At 33.9% G+C, this 18,013-nt stretch overlaps 1 protein-coding gene across 2 annotated transcripts in view; it reads right to left on the bottom strand.

The window, feature by feature from the left end:
* Nucleotides 1–18,013, bottom strand: part of LOC148952640 (solute carrier family 12 member 8) — a 213,786-nt gene that overhangs the window by 50,206 nt on the left and 145,567 nt on the right. For both annotated transcript variants that reach the window (XM_089089999.1, XM_089090000.1), the window contains exons 6-7: nucleotides 13,698–13,798; nucleotides 2,992–3,125 (exon numbers count right to left, since the gene is read on the bottom strand). In XM_089089999.1, coding sequence (XP_088946125.1) covers nucleotides 2,992–3,125; nucleotides 13,698–13,798 — 235 coding nt within the window. The remainder of the gene's footprint in view (nucleotides 1–2,991; nucleotides 3,126–13,697; nucleotides 13,799–18,013) is intronic.

Raw genomic sequence — 18,013 nt, 5'->3', positions numbered from 1 at the left:
GTGACTCTATTAAAGCAAATAGAAAGCTCATCATCCGCTGTTTACAGCGCCAAACGTCCAGCTCCTCGCCCAGCATAATAAACTTCGTTTTAATCTCTGGCTACTAGCTAAACTATATAGCGCATCCACACTTCCAAAATTTCTGTACCTTGTGCCTATTTGGCGTCCCTTTTCGGCAACGGAAACAGAGCACCTCAGACGAATCCACTCCCGGTATGCGAAGTGCCTCCCCCCTTGGAAAGTAATTCTTGCACTACTTGGACATAGGGTATTATAGACCCTAATGCTGCCATAGTCAGATGAATTGAAAGATGAGATACATTTACTGTTTTAGACAGTATTCTAAAACAGTAAATGTATCGCGTTTTTATTTGTGTGATTATTGTGCTTGTATTATGCTGTGAATTTCGATTTTGATTTGCTTGTCATTCCCTCTCTTCTCTTTTTTTATATATTATACTTCATTTTTCATTATATTTACTACAGGTCAAAAATAAAATTCAATTCACATTTTCATCTAGGATGCTTACCCGGCTGCGCCGTCCCGAAGGCACGATATGTCGAGACGTCCTTGTCTGCGAACCAGTCCCCTCCTGGAAATGTAAACCAGGAGGACAAAAGAAGAACCTGTGGCAAAAATTCAAGGAGGACCTGGAACCGTGGGGAGGATTCAAGAGACACGGTCGAAGACGGGACAAACACAGGCTGAAGATCACTGGAGAACCTGCAACCGACAAGTCCAACTAGTGTTCGGAAGTCATCCCAAGATCCTTTGGTGCCGGGCAGGACAGTTCATCGTCTGGTTTCCGCCGAAAGTAAAAGTAAAGTAAGTAATAATCCAAGTCCAGAAGACTTTTTCCTCCCCATTTGATTCCGTGGTCTCCCATCGCCTTTCCTTTGCTCCTTAAAATAAAGTCCATCAAAATAATCCATACAAAGGGTGATAGAACACAACCCTGCTTAACTCCTGATTTAATACAAAACCAGCTGCTAAACTCTTGTCCCACCTTGACCATAGTAGAGTTGTTCTCTTGAACGACCTTGAACACTTTAAGTTATTTGTCGGGTACGCCGTACAAAAATAAGACCTTTGCTAAAGCCGTTATATCAACAGAATCAAACGCTTGCTCATGATCTATAGAACTGAGGACCAAAGGTGTTTGAAAACTCAGGCATTTCTCAATTTAAATTGATTTTTATTCAAAATCAAAACCACTTTGTTCACCAGTCGTATATGTCATTTTATCTTACATATAGCATAATCAAACCTAAACTCATATATTTAATAAACATTATAGAATTATATTTATTACAAGATATGTATACTTGAACTATCTAGACTTATTCAAAAGAACAGATTCAAATTTCTGAAAATTCTTGTTTTTTCTTGCACTCTGGTAACAAGGAAAATCACGCAGAAATTTGGAATCAGTTATGTTATTGCAAAGGTCGCTGTAACAAGCAATTGTTGTGTTTTGTCACGGAACAATGTATTTCAAGTTTTTTTTATTGTAAATTAATTAAACCCAATTGAACCTTGACAAAAAACTTTGAAGTCTGACCAAGGGTTTCGAGTTAATCAAACTAAGGATGCTTTGGTTTCTGAATCCAAAAAACGTGAAGAAAAAAAAAACAGATGGAGTAGAAAAAAAGAGGAAAAAGAAAAACACAATAAACAGAAATCAACACTTAAACAACATGACTTCTTTTTAGAAGAAGAAAACAAATTATGACTTCTTTTGGAAAGTTAGTTTTCCATTATTCTTAGCACTGAAGACGACTTGGGAGGAAGTCCTTGTGGATACATCTCCTTTTTTCTTTCACCGTTTCATTTCACTCGCAGAACATATTTTAGTATGCAATCTTTCGTCTAAAACGTCAAGCTGTTGTCTTGAAGCTTGTCTTGTCTGTTGTCTTGACGTTGTCTGAGAAGTTATTTACAATTGAGGCTTAATTTTAGCGTTGAGAGGTGGTTCGATAATCTGTAGGAGATCAGAGATGGCTTATACGAAATCATATAAATCATACTTGAAAATTTTTTTGAATAACATAAAATTTCGCATCTAATGTGCGGCTTTAATCTTTCTGGGATCATCACTATGGTCTTTTATGTTGGCCTCAATGATTGGAATTGGAATTATGTTGGCCTCAATGATTGGAATTGGAATTATGTTGGCCTCAATGATTGGAATTGGAATTATGTTGGCCTCAATGATTGGAATTGGAATTATGTAGGCCTCAATGAATGGAATTGGAATTATGTTGGCCTCAATCATTGGAATTGGAATTATGTTGGCCTCAATGATTGGAATTGGAATTATGTTGGCCTCAATGATTGGAATTGGAATTATGTTGGCCTCAATGATTGGAATTGGAATTATGTTGGCCTCAATGATTGGAATTGGAATTATGTAGGCCTCAATGAATGGAATTAGAATTATGTTGGCCTCAATGGTTTTGAACACTTTGAATCGAAAAAACACACCCCTCTACTGATTATGCACTGTTCAGTTGACCAATTTATTTTGATCATTTTTTAACATTTATAGGCTAGTGTATCACTTTATATCTCTTTCCAACATTGTTCTTGCTATGGGAATGTAAAATGTTACAAAATGAACTTGAGGTTGTTATATGAACTACAGCTTACACCATCAGCAGGCATCTTAATTACTGAAATAATTGAATTAACTATAAAAAAATAGTTAGTGGAATTATATTAATAAAAAATAAAGTTTAAGTTTCCATTAAACTCTTTCTTATTACCTCTTACCATCCAGTTAGGGGATCACTTGCTTTTTGTTTATCCCAGACAGGGGCAAATACAAAGTGATTATTGCTATAACAGCGAAATCTGAGTAATTACAAGTAAATAGTAATATAAATTGAATTTATTAAATACTAATTAAATAATAAAGAATAAATAATTCAATATTAGCATTTAAGAGATTACAAAATGAGCTTGTACTCGATGCCTGAAATTGTACTTACACCGTGAGCCAGCACTCTGATAACTGGAATCACTTTTTGACTAGCGATGCTTTGGAGAACACGGGGCGTACCATAAAATGCTCCTAAACTACTTGACAGCGATGATATGTACAGACCAGCAAGAAGTAATAACTCTAGAAACAAAAGTCAAATCAATGATCTATAGCAGTGGCTTCCAACCTGGGGTAAGCGTATCCCCTAGGGTACGTAAAAGCCTGTGGGGGGGGGGCTTTCACACAAAAATATATCAGTAATGGCGGAATCACTTTCTTTACAGGGTTGCCACGGAGGTTACATTCCGAACATTTTTGTTAGGTCTTACATAAATAGATAATTTTTATGTTGCGGTCCTTTGAATAATCAGTAGATTGCACATTTTCTGAGCAATCTATTTTCCCCCGTGAAAAAATCCAACTACTTGCGGTTTAGTTACACTGTCATGAGAACGGATATTCTTTCACATTGCTAATAGGGCATATTAACAGACAATCATTCAATGATTATGGCAAAAGACCCGTTTTGTTCATTCGCAGTAAGTGTAGCATTATCATTCGTGGGATCATCATTTGGAATGCTTAGAAAACAAACAAATTTTGCTGTCAATATCTCCGTATTTGGTTATTTTCGATACTAGAAACTTGCCTAACTACACTGACCTGCAGCGGTTCGCTATCAAAAACCAAATTATTACTTTTACAATTAATTCAAATTGTTATTTAAATAACTGCAAGTAAAAAAGTCCCCCCAAGTCTCATTCTTTTTTTATCTTGTCTGCAGCGGTAGCTGGAACCTAGTGAAAAATGAACTATTGCCCCTAGTAACCAAAAACCAAAAAAGGCGTTTTAATAATAAAACAACTGGCTGGTGATACAGAGTCGTCATTTGTAGCTGATTCAGGAATTATAATTATTATCTCAATTAGTCTTACCTGTAAAAGTTATTTCGAAATAAAAACATTTTGTCCATAAATATAATATTTTTCTGTTCATAAATGTTAGAATTAAGTTTTCTGTTAATAATTTTTCATGCTAAATTATTGAAAAATAGCAATCCAAAATGTTCTGTTGCTTAGAAATTATGATAAAAATGCATTCAAGTTAAGTTTACTATCTATCATCACGTGAAAATAACATGGTTTTTTTTTAACCTTGGCTGCAGCGGTAGCTGCAACCTGGTGAAAAAACCTAGTGAATTCCTGAAAAAGGTTTATGTCAGCTTTGCCTCTCACTCGACTATCTGTGTTGGCTTTTCTCTAATTAGCCATGGCTTGATGGCAGCTTGATCAAACAGTTCGTTACCACGAACTAAGTAAGGAGCGACCCGGCTCAATACTAGCCGAAAGTCTAAAAAACGGAATTTTGATACCAACAGATACATAAAAAGAATCGGATCTTTATGCTGATTTCAAATATATAAGTTTCATTAAGTTTAGTTTTACCCATTAAAAGTTACGCGCCTGAGAAAATTTGCCTCATTTTCGAAAAAAGGGAGATATAACCCTAAAAAATCCATAGTCTTAATGAAAATCACACTATCAGATTCAGCGTATCAGAATAACCCTACTGCAGAGGTTTCAAGCTCCTATCAGCAAAAATATGGAATTTTGTATTTTTTGCCGGGAGGAAGATCGCGGATGCGTGTTTATTTGTTTTTTTTTCCAAAGTAATCGTATTGACCCAGTGGTCCTAAGAAACCGTGAGAGGGCTCATTCGGACGGAAATTAAAATCTCTAGTGCCCTTTTTACCTGACCCAAAATATTGGAGGGCAACTAGGCCCCCTCTAGGCTCCCAGGGTGATTGTATCGACCCAGTGGTCCTAGAATATCGTGAGAAGGCTCATTCAAACGGAAATTAAAAGTTCTAATGCCCTTTTTAAGTCACCAAAAATTGGAGGGCAACTAGTCCCCCTCCCACGCTAATTTTTTCTTAAAGTCACTCGATCAAAATTTTGATATAGCCATTTTGTTCAGAATATTCGGAAAACCTAATAACTATGTCTTTGAGGATGACTTAATCTCCCAATGTCTTGGGGGGAAGGGCTGCAAGATGAACTTTACCCATTGTTTACATATAGTATTGGTTACTGGGAAGTATAAACGCTTACAGGGGGGGGGGACTTTTCTTGTGGAAGGGGGCGGGGAGAGGGGGTTACGAGGGAGGATCTTTCCCTGGAGAATGTTTTCATGGGGGGAGGGACATTTCTCTGAAAGGGTTACCGGATTTCCGAGCATAATTAAAAAAAACATCCGAAATTAAATAAAAAAAAATTTTTACAACTGAAAGTAATGAGCAACATTAAAAGTTAAAACGAACAGAAATTATTACGTATATGAGGGGTCCGCCCCCTAGTCAATAACTCGTTCTTTATGCTAAAGTATTTTTAGTACTTTCAAAAGAGCTATTCATTCTAATTAAACGGCCTTTGTGATTCAGGGGTCACTCTTAAAGAATTGTCATAAAAGTCAAACTTTATAGTAAAGAGCGAGGTATTGCTAGGGGCGAACCCCCTCATATACGTAATAATTTCTCTTCGTTTTAAGTTTTAATGTTGCTCCTTACTTTCATTTGAACAAACTTGTTTTTTTTATTTAATTTTAATTCAAAGGCCAATTATTTTCTATGTTCTTTTTCTTTCATTTTTTGCAAGGGGTATTTCGCGATGAAAAATCTTTTTTAAGGGGTTACAGGATTTTAAAACGTTGGGAACCAGTGAGCTAAAAAAAAAACTTAAAAAAGTAACATAAAAAAGAGAGAAAAAAGTCCAAAGGGCTAGGAATGTACTAGCACCTAGAAACATGGTTATATTATGTCAGGGTTGTAATACAGGCTATAAAGCATTCATTCATTTATATTATTTCTTTAATACTTTATATATAAGGCATATTACTAAATATAAATCGCGTATATTGAAATACTATATAAGTATTTTACCTAAGATTATTTATTTATACATCAAACATTTCGCGGTAACGAACTTTAAGTAGTGAGCGACTCGGGGCTAATAGTAACAGAATTCTAAACAAAGGATTTTTGATAGCAGATAACGTTTTAAAAGAATTACATCATGAGTCGCATGAAATGCTACTATAAAACGCTCTGAATCGTTATTATAAATAAGGTTAAACATTAAAAAAAGATAGTTTGATGGGGCACTTACGCAAGGGTTTATTACCCCCCCTCTCCCACAAGATAACTTCTTGCGCACACGTCTTCGTTTGACTTAAAGCCTTCTCAAATTTCAGAAACATTTACCATTTTGAAAGTGAACGCACTGGATATTTATCACTTATGTAAAAAATGCTACCATTTATTTTCATGTTCCTGAAATAGTTGTTCTCAGTAACCTTTCAGTCTAGCCACAAAAACCCACCAAGAACAGCCGGTAACTAAAAACAATCTGATAGTATCAGCCACCGTAGTCCCCTGGTAAAACACAAATTACCTTACTAATTTGACATTTCCTTATTAGACGTTTTTTGTTTTCTGTTCTTGTCTAGAGTTGTTATAGGTTTCTAATATTTATTCTTTGATCAGGAGTTAAACAAAAGTTCTTATAAGACATTTAATACCAGCTTTTTTTTTAATATAAAGGGGGCAAAGTCTTAGGCCAACTCTATTTAAACTAGCAAATGCTATAGCAAGTGTCAGTTTTTCATTTAATTTAATATTTCTTAGGGTCTGTTACCATAAACGACTTCCCAGAGACAAGGATGACCTTTCTGAAACCAGGAAGTAAACATGATTTCGAAAAAGGCAAATGTCGTTTAAGTCTACCCCCCCCCCCCACCACTAAAGTTCATATCCCAAAGAGTATGGGTAACTTATAAGAGTGGGAACTAGCGCTAGCGTCGACAAAAAATCATCAATGCCATCTAGCATTTGTTGACACTTGGCAATTTTATCTAGCTTTGTGATCGCTTTTCTATCAGCAGCTGAGATCAGACACTTATTACTACCCTAATTTTACAAATTACTGTAATTAAATTAATCCGTCTCATTTTTACACTGAACAAATGTCAAGTGTCGCCAAACGCTAGATAACATTGATTTTTTGTCGATGCTAGCGCCAATTCCTACTCTTATAAGTTATCTATAGTCTTTGCTATATCCTAAATAGGCCGGATTAAAACATGTTAAATCGATTGCTTGCTACTGACAACCAGAAGTAAACTTGTTTTCGCATATTTCAAAAATCAGAGTCATCTTCCAAGACCTTATTACATTATTTTTTTGGGAGTATGGGTTCGGTGAATTCTAATTCTTAAAACTCATAACTCTGTGATTGCCTTTTCATCCATAGAAACACTAACCTTAATCAGGACAAATACGCCAGGCAAGCATAAAATAAAAAATATTAAGTATCACTAATAGTGTACTGATCAGTTTTAAATATCGCGACAAAATACCGGAAAAAAGATTTTTAACTCTTCAAAAAAAGAAAAAAAACAACAAAACAATTATATACTAATTTATTTGCATATTATACAATCGTCCTGTGACCAAACAATACAAGTGACTATATGATTGAATCTGGGTGCTTTATAAGTCAGTAAACTACCACTTACGATAAAATGACTTCATTTTTGAATGAATCAAGTTATTCCAGTTTTATAGCATATCCCCCTTCCTGACCTCGGTATAACTCTGGTAATAGATAACGATTCTACCCCTTCTCCTCTTGACCTCGATATACCCTTGATAATTCACAGCAATTTAAAGGCCAAACGTAACTTTGGCCTTTATTTATTTGGTCAAATAAAGAAAGGCCAAACAGACCACCAAGTCCCATCTTCCCTGTTAAAACACAAAATTCCTCGTTTTTTAACCAAGACCCTAGTTTCCAGGCCCAGAAAACTACCCGTTTGCCTGACCGTATTTCAATGAGTAAGCAGTCAAAAAATGTTGCTCGATCCCACTTTCTATGGTTATAATGGGAGAAAGATTGAGATGGCTAGGACACGTTTAGCGGTGAAGGATGACAGATTGCCAACAATCGTCCTTTCCGACCATCCATATTCCTTTTCGGCCATCCGTCCATTTCTGCCGACCATACAGCCGTTTTGTAATTAGACGGCTTGGTGCTGCAGCAAGTTGGTAGTAGTAGCAGCAGAGAGAAATTAACCTTAGAGCTCCTACTGAATCACTTCCGAAAGGAATTAGGTTGGTCCATCTTTCTAGCAATAGGAAAGAAGAACATCGAGGACTTGGATGATATCATTCAAAATCCCATTCTATTTCCTTAAAAGAAAAGAACTTAGGAAAATTTAAAACCACTTGAAAACTAACCCGCTTGTTCTTCAATGAACTGAAAATGTATTTTTGCCGAATAGAAAAGAGACGTAGGTACTGGTTGATAGCCTGTTGTCCCTCTTTTTTCTAGTTTTGTGGTTAAATTATTTTAGCTAAATTTTAGCTGACTGATAAGTATATAGTATGGTAGTACTTTGTGTCGCCAATGGATAACGACGGTCCTCATTTCGCACACAGATATACATAAAATATTTTCGCATACACTCATTCCCAAATATAATAGCTCTTTAGCTAGCAAAAATCCGACTTTATCAGCCTTTTCCAGCTTTCTCTGCACGCTCCACCTTTCAGTCGTCACGAATATCTCAACACAGCAACAAACTAATAATCGCAAAGGCGAACCTTCAAAATGTCGTAGCTCACACAACTCTACTGTCCTTCTCTACTTTAATACATTTATAGACTCAGTTTTCTACATACTAATGTTAGCAAAGCTTTGCTACATGACAAAAAAATTTGGGTTGACAGCTGTGGAAAACTTGTCGGTTCTTTTTTGTTTTGTTTCCCCCCCCCCCCCCTCTAATTCATCACTTACATTTGTAATTTATGTTTTATACTTGTTTTTTTGTTACACATTTAAAATGTCTTGGCAATCCTGAAGCTTTGTTTCTTTTGCCTTTAGTTATAGCAATATAACTTTCATTTTTAGTAGCATCCTCAATCATGTTCATTGGTGTTGTTTTTCCTCCTCGTCTCCAGATGAAATGTGGGCAAAATGGGTTAGCATGACCAATCATGTATGTGGGGTTCACGTCCATGATGATCCCCTGTTCACAAGATGCCTTCTCCACTTTTGCGAGACCATATTCCTCACTTTTCAGAGGCTGAATTAAACCTCGAATCAGTCTGCATTGGAAAGGCAAGAAAAGATATTTAAAATGATGTCAACTGCATGGGGTAGAACATCGCAACTGGAGATGTTCCATTGAAATTTGAACAATTTTGTCACCAAACAGCATTTTTCCTCTTACTTGGGAATGTATTGCAGGTAAAGTCTGATAAAAATTCTTAGTTTGTAATAAACACTAACAGTGTTTATTAGGCAGAGCTAATATTTTTTTGTTATTACAATTTTAAAAAATGGTTCAATGAAGTGTTTTTTTTTTCTTAACAAACAGCTAGGATTCTATTCCGCCAGAGGAATTAAGCAAGATACTTCCATATTTTGGTTGAACTACCTTGTGTGACTACACTTTAATGCCTCGTAGCTATTATAAAAGAATTTGAATCGTTTATCACTGTGGATACAGTAATATTAAATTTTGTGGTAAATGTAACTGGTGGTTCCTTAGGGAAGAAGTTTAGGCATGTTCTCTTCTTCAATCAGAAAAAAAGTAAAAGTATTCGTGGTTAGCTTTATTGACAAATATGTATTGCCCATATATCCCCATATATGGGGATATATGTATATCCACATATATACGACGTTGAATTTTTTTCACAGACCACACTTCCTTTCTTTGATGAAACGAATAAGTGTTTCAATAGGGATAAGTCCTTCAATAGACAGTGAAAAGCAAATACATAAGTTCTGAATATTTCGAAGAGAAAGTCGGTTTTCATCATCAGCAGGAATACTAAAGTATTGTAATTAACACAAACTATATTCATACAGAAAAAATATTTCCTTGAAAATCCCAAGATAGACATAGACAGAGACATAGACATAGGTTTATTAAGATCAAACCGCGTAGCCATGGCTAATTTATGTCATCTTTACAACAATATGGGGAAAAAAAAATATACAAATAACACTATAAGAACACTAACACGTGAATACAAATAACACTAAGTCTTGTTGTATAATTCTATGAAAAAGGGGACAAACGTGTTTTTGTAGCGGTTGGTCCTGCAGAGTGATGCCATATTTATAAACATTTCAAGAGAAAAAATTACGTCGTTTTCCTCCCAGGGATGGTCGTACCGTTTTTATTATCTATGGCGGATGCAAAAATAACAAGATGACAAACTCTGAATAGCTAGAGAAACTCTGAATTAGCCATGGAACTAGAAACAGCAAAAATCACATTGAATTGCAGACGAAAATGTTGCACAACAAAATTTGCAGTTAGAAGACAAAGCAAGATTACATGAAATGAAGGAACGTGTTAGTTTAGTATATGTAAGTTTGTGAAAGATAAACAGGAAAAAGGAATCACTGTTTAGTATCTATCATCCATGCAAAATTACACAAGATGACAAATGACACTAAACAGCTAAAGAAAAGGGCTAGGGACAAGAAATAGAAAAAAATCAAATTGATTTGCAAACGAAAATATTTAATTGTTATTAAAATTTTAAAAAAATGGTTGTATCTATTAAGAAACTGTAGATTACCGAATATTGGGAATTTCAATTTATAAATATTTGCTTTTATTCAATTTTGCTTTTATTCTAACTTTATTCGCCAAAAACACAAATCTGGTGATTTGACCTTATGAGCAGTCTTTCTCAAATTAGCCATTCCTTCGTTAAATTGTAAATAAGGCTAATAAAACAAGCTAACTTTATACAAAAAAATAGTCTAACACGTTAACGAATTAATTTAGCTATGCAACCATATGCACCCAAGTACTGAAGACTAGAGAAGACCAAAAAGTCAAAACTGTGGCAAGCTTACAGAGAAGATAGAACTGCAACGAGGATGCGACAAAAGTGAGTTAATTAATGATGTTAATAAATTAATTAATAAATTATGAACGTATTATAAGTTTAATATTGATAAATTATATATTAATTATTAATAAACTAACTGATTAAATATTAATTAAAATTAACTAATTTACAATTAAACTCTTAACCGAGTTCGTTCCTCGAAATTCTGCTTAACGACAAACAATCATTCTGATAGGTCGAACAACTTTTTGACGAAAGTAATTATTACACATTAATATTAATTATTTTACAATTATAAATAAAACAATTTATAGCACAAGTGACATTGATTTCAATTATAAACATAAAAGGCATACCAAATAGGGAGATGATAAAAAATTACCAATAAAATATAACAATTCTTGAAAAGATAAGTCCGGGGACATTATGAAGATATTTATAGCTAAGCTTGGGTCTCATGAAATGTACATTGGATATTTAATAGAACATTAACTGGACATTTAACTGGCCTAAAACTGGTTCAGAGTTCCTTTCAACATAAGGTGGAAGCAGTAACATAAATAGTCAAATCATCTGAGAAACAATAGCTAGAACCGAAAAAAAGCAGGTAGCCTAGGAGGCCAAGTACTTTCAAAGTGCTGTACATTCAATAGAGTCGTCCAAAAGAGGAGAAAGTAAATTATCTTTCTAAAACGAAAAAACATTCCATCAACCTGACGAATAATTCATTTAAAGATCAGGGAATTTTTCTAGGCAGTATACGATTTGTATAAATGTTGTACGATTTGTACAAATATTTCTAAAATTAAAGATAATTACGAGATATAGAAAGATAAAGGAAAATACAAATATGGTGATTTTTTCCAAAACTGGGAATTAATTACGGTTGCAGCCAGACGCGTACGCAAAATATCATGTCAGCTACAATTCCAGGAGACGTTAAAATCTAAAGATTTTAAGATGCCTGAATACAGAAGTCAATACAGCGCATGTGTCTGGTTGCACTGGAGAAAAAATAAAAAATATTTTAAAAATCTCAAAATTATATTTTCTGTCACACTTAAAAACACATAAATCAAAATTAATGATGGTAAAGACAATCAAAGCCCTGAGATTAATATGAGGATAAAAACAAAATCATGTTATCAGGTTGCCGTCAAAATAAACACAATGAATGAAACCCAATTTGGAGAAACAAAGAAACGCTTAGGCGTCTTAAGAGCCATACAAGAAAAATAAAATGAATTCTATTGGATACACTAGAATCCAGATTATACAAGGAACCAGATTATACTTTGAAATTTCTGTCGTTTAAAATTAACTAACCGAATTAAAATCTCAATGCTTACGAATAAGTATACCTGGATGCTTTTCACCACCTCAACTTCTACGAGTTTACTTGCTCCAAACATTTTACTTTTTGTGAGATAATTTTTATAAGACAATTTTTTATGAATTTAAAAATCTATTTTCAACTTCTAATTTAACTATTTAGTTATAATTTTCAGTCTAATTAATGCTTTTTCACCAATATTTGCATATTCCGCGGCTTTTTTTGGCAACCTAGCTCAGGCCAAAAACAGGATATATTCGAAGGACACTACTACTACTACTACTACTACTAATAACTCACTGCAGCACCAGTCCGCCTGAGGCCAACACAGCTAAGCACGCTCCTCCTCCAGCCCAATCTATTCAAAGCCTCCCTTTTTAAACCCTCCCACGAAGTTCCCATTTCCTTTAAATCTTCCTTTATGACGTACTCCCACCCCAGACGAGGACGACCTGCTTTCCGTCTAGCCCTAAACAGCTGGCCGAAAAGAACAATCTTCGGCAATATGTCATCCTTCATCCACACAACGTGTCCTAGCCACCTCAATCTTTCTTTCATTGTAGCCCTAGAAAGCGGTATTGAACCACATTTTTCGTATAGCCTATTGTTGGAAATATGGTCAGTCAGCCGGGTACCCAGAACAATCCTTAATCAATTTCTCTGGAAAAAATCTAGCAAATCTTCATCCGCTTTTCGGAGCGCCCATGCTTCAGAGCCATATTTTGCAGAACATGGTTTGCAGGCTTATCTTTCTATCCTTCCAAACTTTTTTTTAACTGTGAAAAAAACCCTGAGCCTTGGCTATTCTACTTTTAACATCCTCACTACTCCTGCCGTCTTCACTAATAATGCTACCAAGGTAAGTGAAGCTACCCGCCTGATCAATCTTTTCGTTACCCAGCTTAACCTTTTCATCTTCACTTATTCGTAGCCTTAGTTACTTAGTCTTCTTAGCATTAATTTTCAACCCTATTCTAGCACCCTGAACTCACAAAACCTCTAAAACTTCAGTCATTTTGCTCACACTTTCATCTAGGATGCTTAAATCATCAGCATAATCTAAGTCCAGAAGACTTTTTCCTCTTCATTTGATTCCGTGGTCTTCCTTCGCTTTTCCTGTGCTCATTAAGACAAATATATTGAATTATATTCTATTTAATATTTAAAAAATGTAAAGTTTAATTTACAGTTTGTATCAATATTTACTTGTATGTGTACTGTAATTTAACTGCAATGGAGAGGAGTAGCACCGTCTATATACCGTACTCCTGTTCTGCTAGTATTATGGGTATCAGAATTTTTAAAATATGTTTTTTAGATTTTTGAGATGATTTTCACCCTTTAAAAGGTATCACTAAGTAATAAATATTAAAACTTCAAAGAAATTAATGATTAGATTTTGCGAGATCAAATTGTAGAATATAAAAAACATCGGATCAAGTCTTACCGACAGCTGAAACTTTGGCAACAATCAAGTAGTCATTGAAGAGAGCACTTCTTTCGCAAGTGGCACCCAACACAATCATAAAGGATAAATACAAAAATGTACTGAAATAAAAGAAAGAAGAATTATATGGATTTTATAAGATTTATCCACATAGATTTGTCCACTAATCAATCCATGGATCGACTTAACATTCAAAAGTTCTAAAGTAAAATAAGACAAATTAACATCCCAAAAGCTTGTGCGCGGTGAATAATAATAACATTAAAACACACAGCCAGAGAGAGGGAAACAGAGAAAGGGAGAGAGAGAGAAGGGGGAGAAATTGCAAAAACAAAAAGAAATAGAGATGGGTAAATTTTTCGCAAATCATATTATTGACTTACGAATAAAGTAAACATAGCACTCGATGCCTTTTTTTATGCTCTTTCCAAATATAATAATTATTTTTGTCGGAAATGAATTTTACCCCCCCCCCCCTTTATATACCAATTCAGGGTATAGATTTGCACATTAGGGGGGGGGGATTAATTATAAACTTACCTCCCATTTACATTAGAAATATAATTTATCCCCCCACCCCCCACCCCCCTTTAATGTGCAAATATATACCCTGAATTGGTATATAAAGTGGTGGGGGTAAAATTCATTTCCGACAAAAATGATTATTACATTTGGAAAGAGCATAAAAAAAGGCATCGAGTGCTATGTTTACTTTATTCGTAAGTCAATAATATGATTTGCGAAAAATTCAGCTAGAGATGAATTGTATAAATGGAAACAGACAGAGGGGACAAAAAGAGACCCCGAAACGGAAAGAAATAAGAACAAAATGGAGAAAGAGGAGAAGATTTTAAACATAAACGGCATAAATGATACTAAAATAATGACGGAAATAAAAAAGTAATGATGGAAGTCTCAGTGATGTCTTAAAAGAATATTAAACGATTACTTTGGACAGATATATCACAAGGCTGTATTTTGAAATACTACAAGCAGTATTTTCAATTGTATCGAAAATAAATAAAATGAGAACGCAATAACACCATGACTTACACCATGACTAAGGCTATGATTCAAACTATTGAAACGATTAATGGCATTAAAAATCGTTCATCTTTTAGTTTTCGTGTTTACAGCCCATCTCAAATCACTCTCTGTTTCTGTTTTTCTTCTTTTTCGCTTAATATGTTTTCACTGAATATGTTTGTCATGCATTTAGTCTGCATTAAGGATAATTAATTTCAGTCAACACTACTCATGCTTTTCATTCAGAAATTAAGTCGTGTAAATTTTATTTAGATTCTTCAAAAAAAATTTCTATAGAAATTTAACATTCATTTTTGCCAAATGATCATAAAAAAAACAATTACGAGTGAAAGACGAATTTAGCGATTGAGAAGCTGAATTTCAGAAATGTAGCATTTGACTGTGTCTGTTTTCTTCAGTCACTTTACAGGCAGCTCGCAGTATATACGTCTTAAAATCAATAACTCAAACGAGCTTTTCACTTCAAAATGTTCTAAAAGCGTCGTTCTATCACAATTTTTCGAAAATTAATTAAAAAACACTTTCCGAAAAATAAGATTTTCAAAAAAAAGTAAAGGCCATTTTAAAAGCCTCAGGAGATACAAATACCTGCTAAAATTCAAACTCAAAACGACCAGAAATTACTATTAAAGAATAAATGAAACCCAAAACGAACGGAAATTGAATAAACAATCATAGCATAAAACATACAACAAGTAATAATATAAATGAATTAAAAGATGTTAAAGCCAGTAATGCGTGGATTTGATATGAGAATCAAGCTTAAAACGAAAACAAATATTTTGCTATTAAAGTATAAATGAAACTTAAGACGAACAGAAATTAAATAACAATCAATTTGAACAAACATACAATATATATTAATGTAAATGAATAAATAAACCTTAAAACGAGTGAAACTTAAATTGAATATGCAAATCAAGTTTGAATCGAATAAAAACAACTACAAACAAGAGTTTGGGTATCGCCTCATTGCAGAAGCCTAAAACCTACTACGTCATTGGCGCCTTACTGAAAACAATTCTTTCATTAATTAAGATTTTAGGGAATAAATCAGCATATGTATATTAAATTGACAATGGACATTTTTTTTCAGTAAACTCATTTGAATTTTTTTTCAGTAAAGTACAAATTATATTCTGGCTTTTAGAAAGCATAGGGGTTTTGAACCCTACTCACATTAATTTATGCTTGTTTTGAGTTTGACTCTAATATTTATTTTAATATTTGTTCGTTTTGGGTTTCATTAATTTATTGATACAGATTTGGGGTAGTTGTATGCTTGGTAGATTATATGATAGTCCGGACGCCAGGTGTTGAAAGTGTGAATCATACCACGACGGAACGAGGCTGCTACGAGAATTAGCCTACCCTCCATCCCCTAAATTGACCATGCGGATTCAAAAATACCAATGGCACTTGCTTGCGAGTGGTGAAACACTCTGAAACTAGACATTTTATTATATTTTGGTGTTTCATGCAGGAAAATGCATGTTCCACAAAGTTTCAGGTGCAGTTTTCCGCTCAAATAGAAACGCTTTGAAAACATAGACTGCTTTCATTAAAAACTAACATTATTATGTTGAAAAATTGGGGCAGTTAAAAATATGTCAAAACTGAATGAGTCATGAACAGTCTTGGAAAGTATAAACTATTTCAAATTGAATATTATAACAGTGATGATAGTAATTGCTGACAGGTCCATCAGTTCACTTTTTATTTTCATTTTCAATGCTGTAAGAACTTGAAAATAATAAATTTGTAATATACGAGTAATTCGTTTTCAGTGAAGCACCAATGACACAGAAGGCTTGAGGTTTTTACAGTTAAAGAAGGGGGCAGTATCCAAATTTTGCTTGTAGTGAAACTATATTTGTCTTGACCAATCTTGGAAAGAACTAATAAATTAAACTGAATATTTGATGCATAATGATATTAATTGCTAAAAGCTCATCAGTTCAAAATTTTACTGTAATTTTAATATTTATTTTCAATATTAAGTACAAAAGAAAACATATGTAATATAATTCGTTTTCAGTAAAGCGCCAATGACGCAGTAGGTTTTAGGCTTCTGCAGTGAGGCTATATCCAAACTCTTGTTTGTAGTTGTTTTTATTCTTTTCAAGCTTGATTTGCATATTCAATTTAAGTTTCACTCGTTTTAAGATTTATTTATTCATTTACATTAATATATATTGTATGTTTGTTCGCATTGATTGTTTATTTAATTTCTGTTCGTTTTAAGTTTCATTTATACTTTAATAGCTAAATATTTGTTTTCTTTTTAAGCTTGATGTTGATATTCAATCTAAGCATTACTCGCTTTAAGATCTATTTATTCATTTATATTATTACTTGTTGCATGTTTTTTGCTATGATTGTTTATTTAATTTCTGTTCGTTTTGGGTTTCATTTATTCTTTAATAGTAATTTCTGGTCGTTTTGAGTTTTAATTTTAACAGGTATTTGTAACTCCTGAACTTAAGTTTAAAATGGCCTTTACTTTTCTTAGAAAAACTTATTTTTCGGAAAGTTTTTTTTTTTAATTAATTTTTGTTCGTTTTTGATTGCAAAAAGTTTCAAGTTTTTATGGCATGGGGGGGGTGCTTACTGTCCGATTATTCTTGAATTTAAAAAACGGATCTAGAACTTTCAATTTAAATCCAATTAGGTTTTTTTCAAAGTCTATACGATTACCTCTTTAATAAAAACCTTGCATATGAAAAATAGACAGCTTGCGTAACTTGTGGACAGCGATTGACAACAATGAATGGATTGAAAAAATAGCTCCAATAAGAGGGTTTAGACCATTTCACTTGCTGACACAAAGGGATCACGACTGTTTGGAATTGACCTTAATAGGATTTTGTGTGCCAAAGATATTTTACATCTATCTAAGAGTATGTATTTTAACTTTATAATTGTATAATTATAATAGTTTTCATATGTGTTCTTCACATACAAAACCACTTCCCATAAGCTATAAACCCCCCTTAATAACTTAGGCTCCACGACATAACTTACAATGCCTACCCCCGGGCCCGGATGGGCTTTGTCGACACCGGAGTATTTTGTTATCAGAACTTTGAGTTATTTTAACAAAATGTCTATCTCAAAATTTTTATCTGGTGCATTTAGGGCGTGGAGGAGGGGGACTAGTCACCCTCCAATCTCTTTTGACTCTAAAAAAGTGAACAAGAACTTTCAATTTTCAGTCAAATGAGGCCTCTCCAAAGTTTATACGAGCATCCCTTCCATAAGAAATAATG

The sequence above is a fragment of the Artemia sp. Qi Xiang Cuo genome, chromosome 5 (assembly GCF_049724085.1).
Source record: "Artemia sp. Qi Xiang Cuo chromosome 5, ASM4972408v1, whole genome shotgun sequence".
Taxonomy (NCBI): domain Eukaryota; kingdom Metazoa; phylum Arthropoda; class Branchiopoda; order Anostraca; family Artemiidae; genus Artemia; species Artemia sp. Qi Xiang Cuo.
Note: the sequence above shows the minus strand (reverse complement) of the source record. Positions and strands in the feature narration are given on the sequence as shown.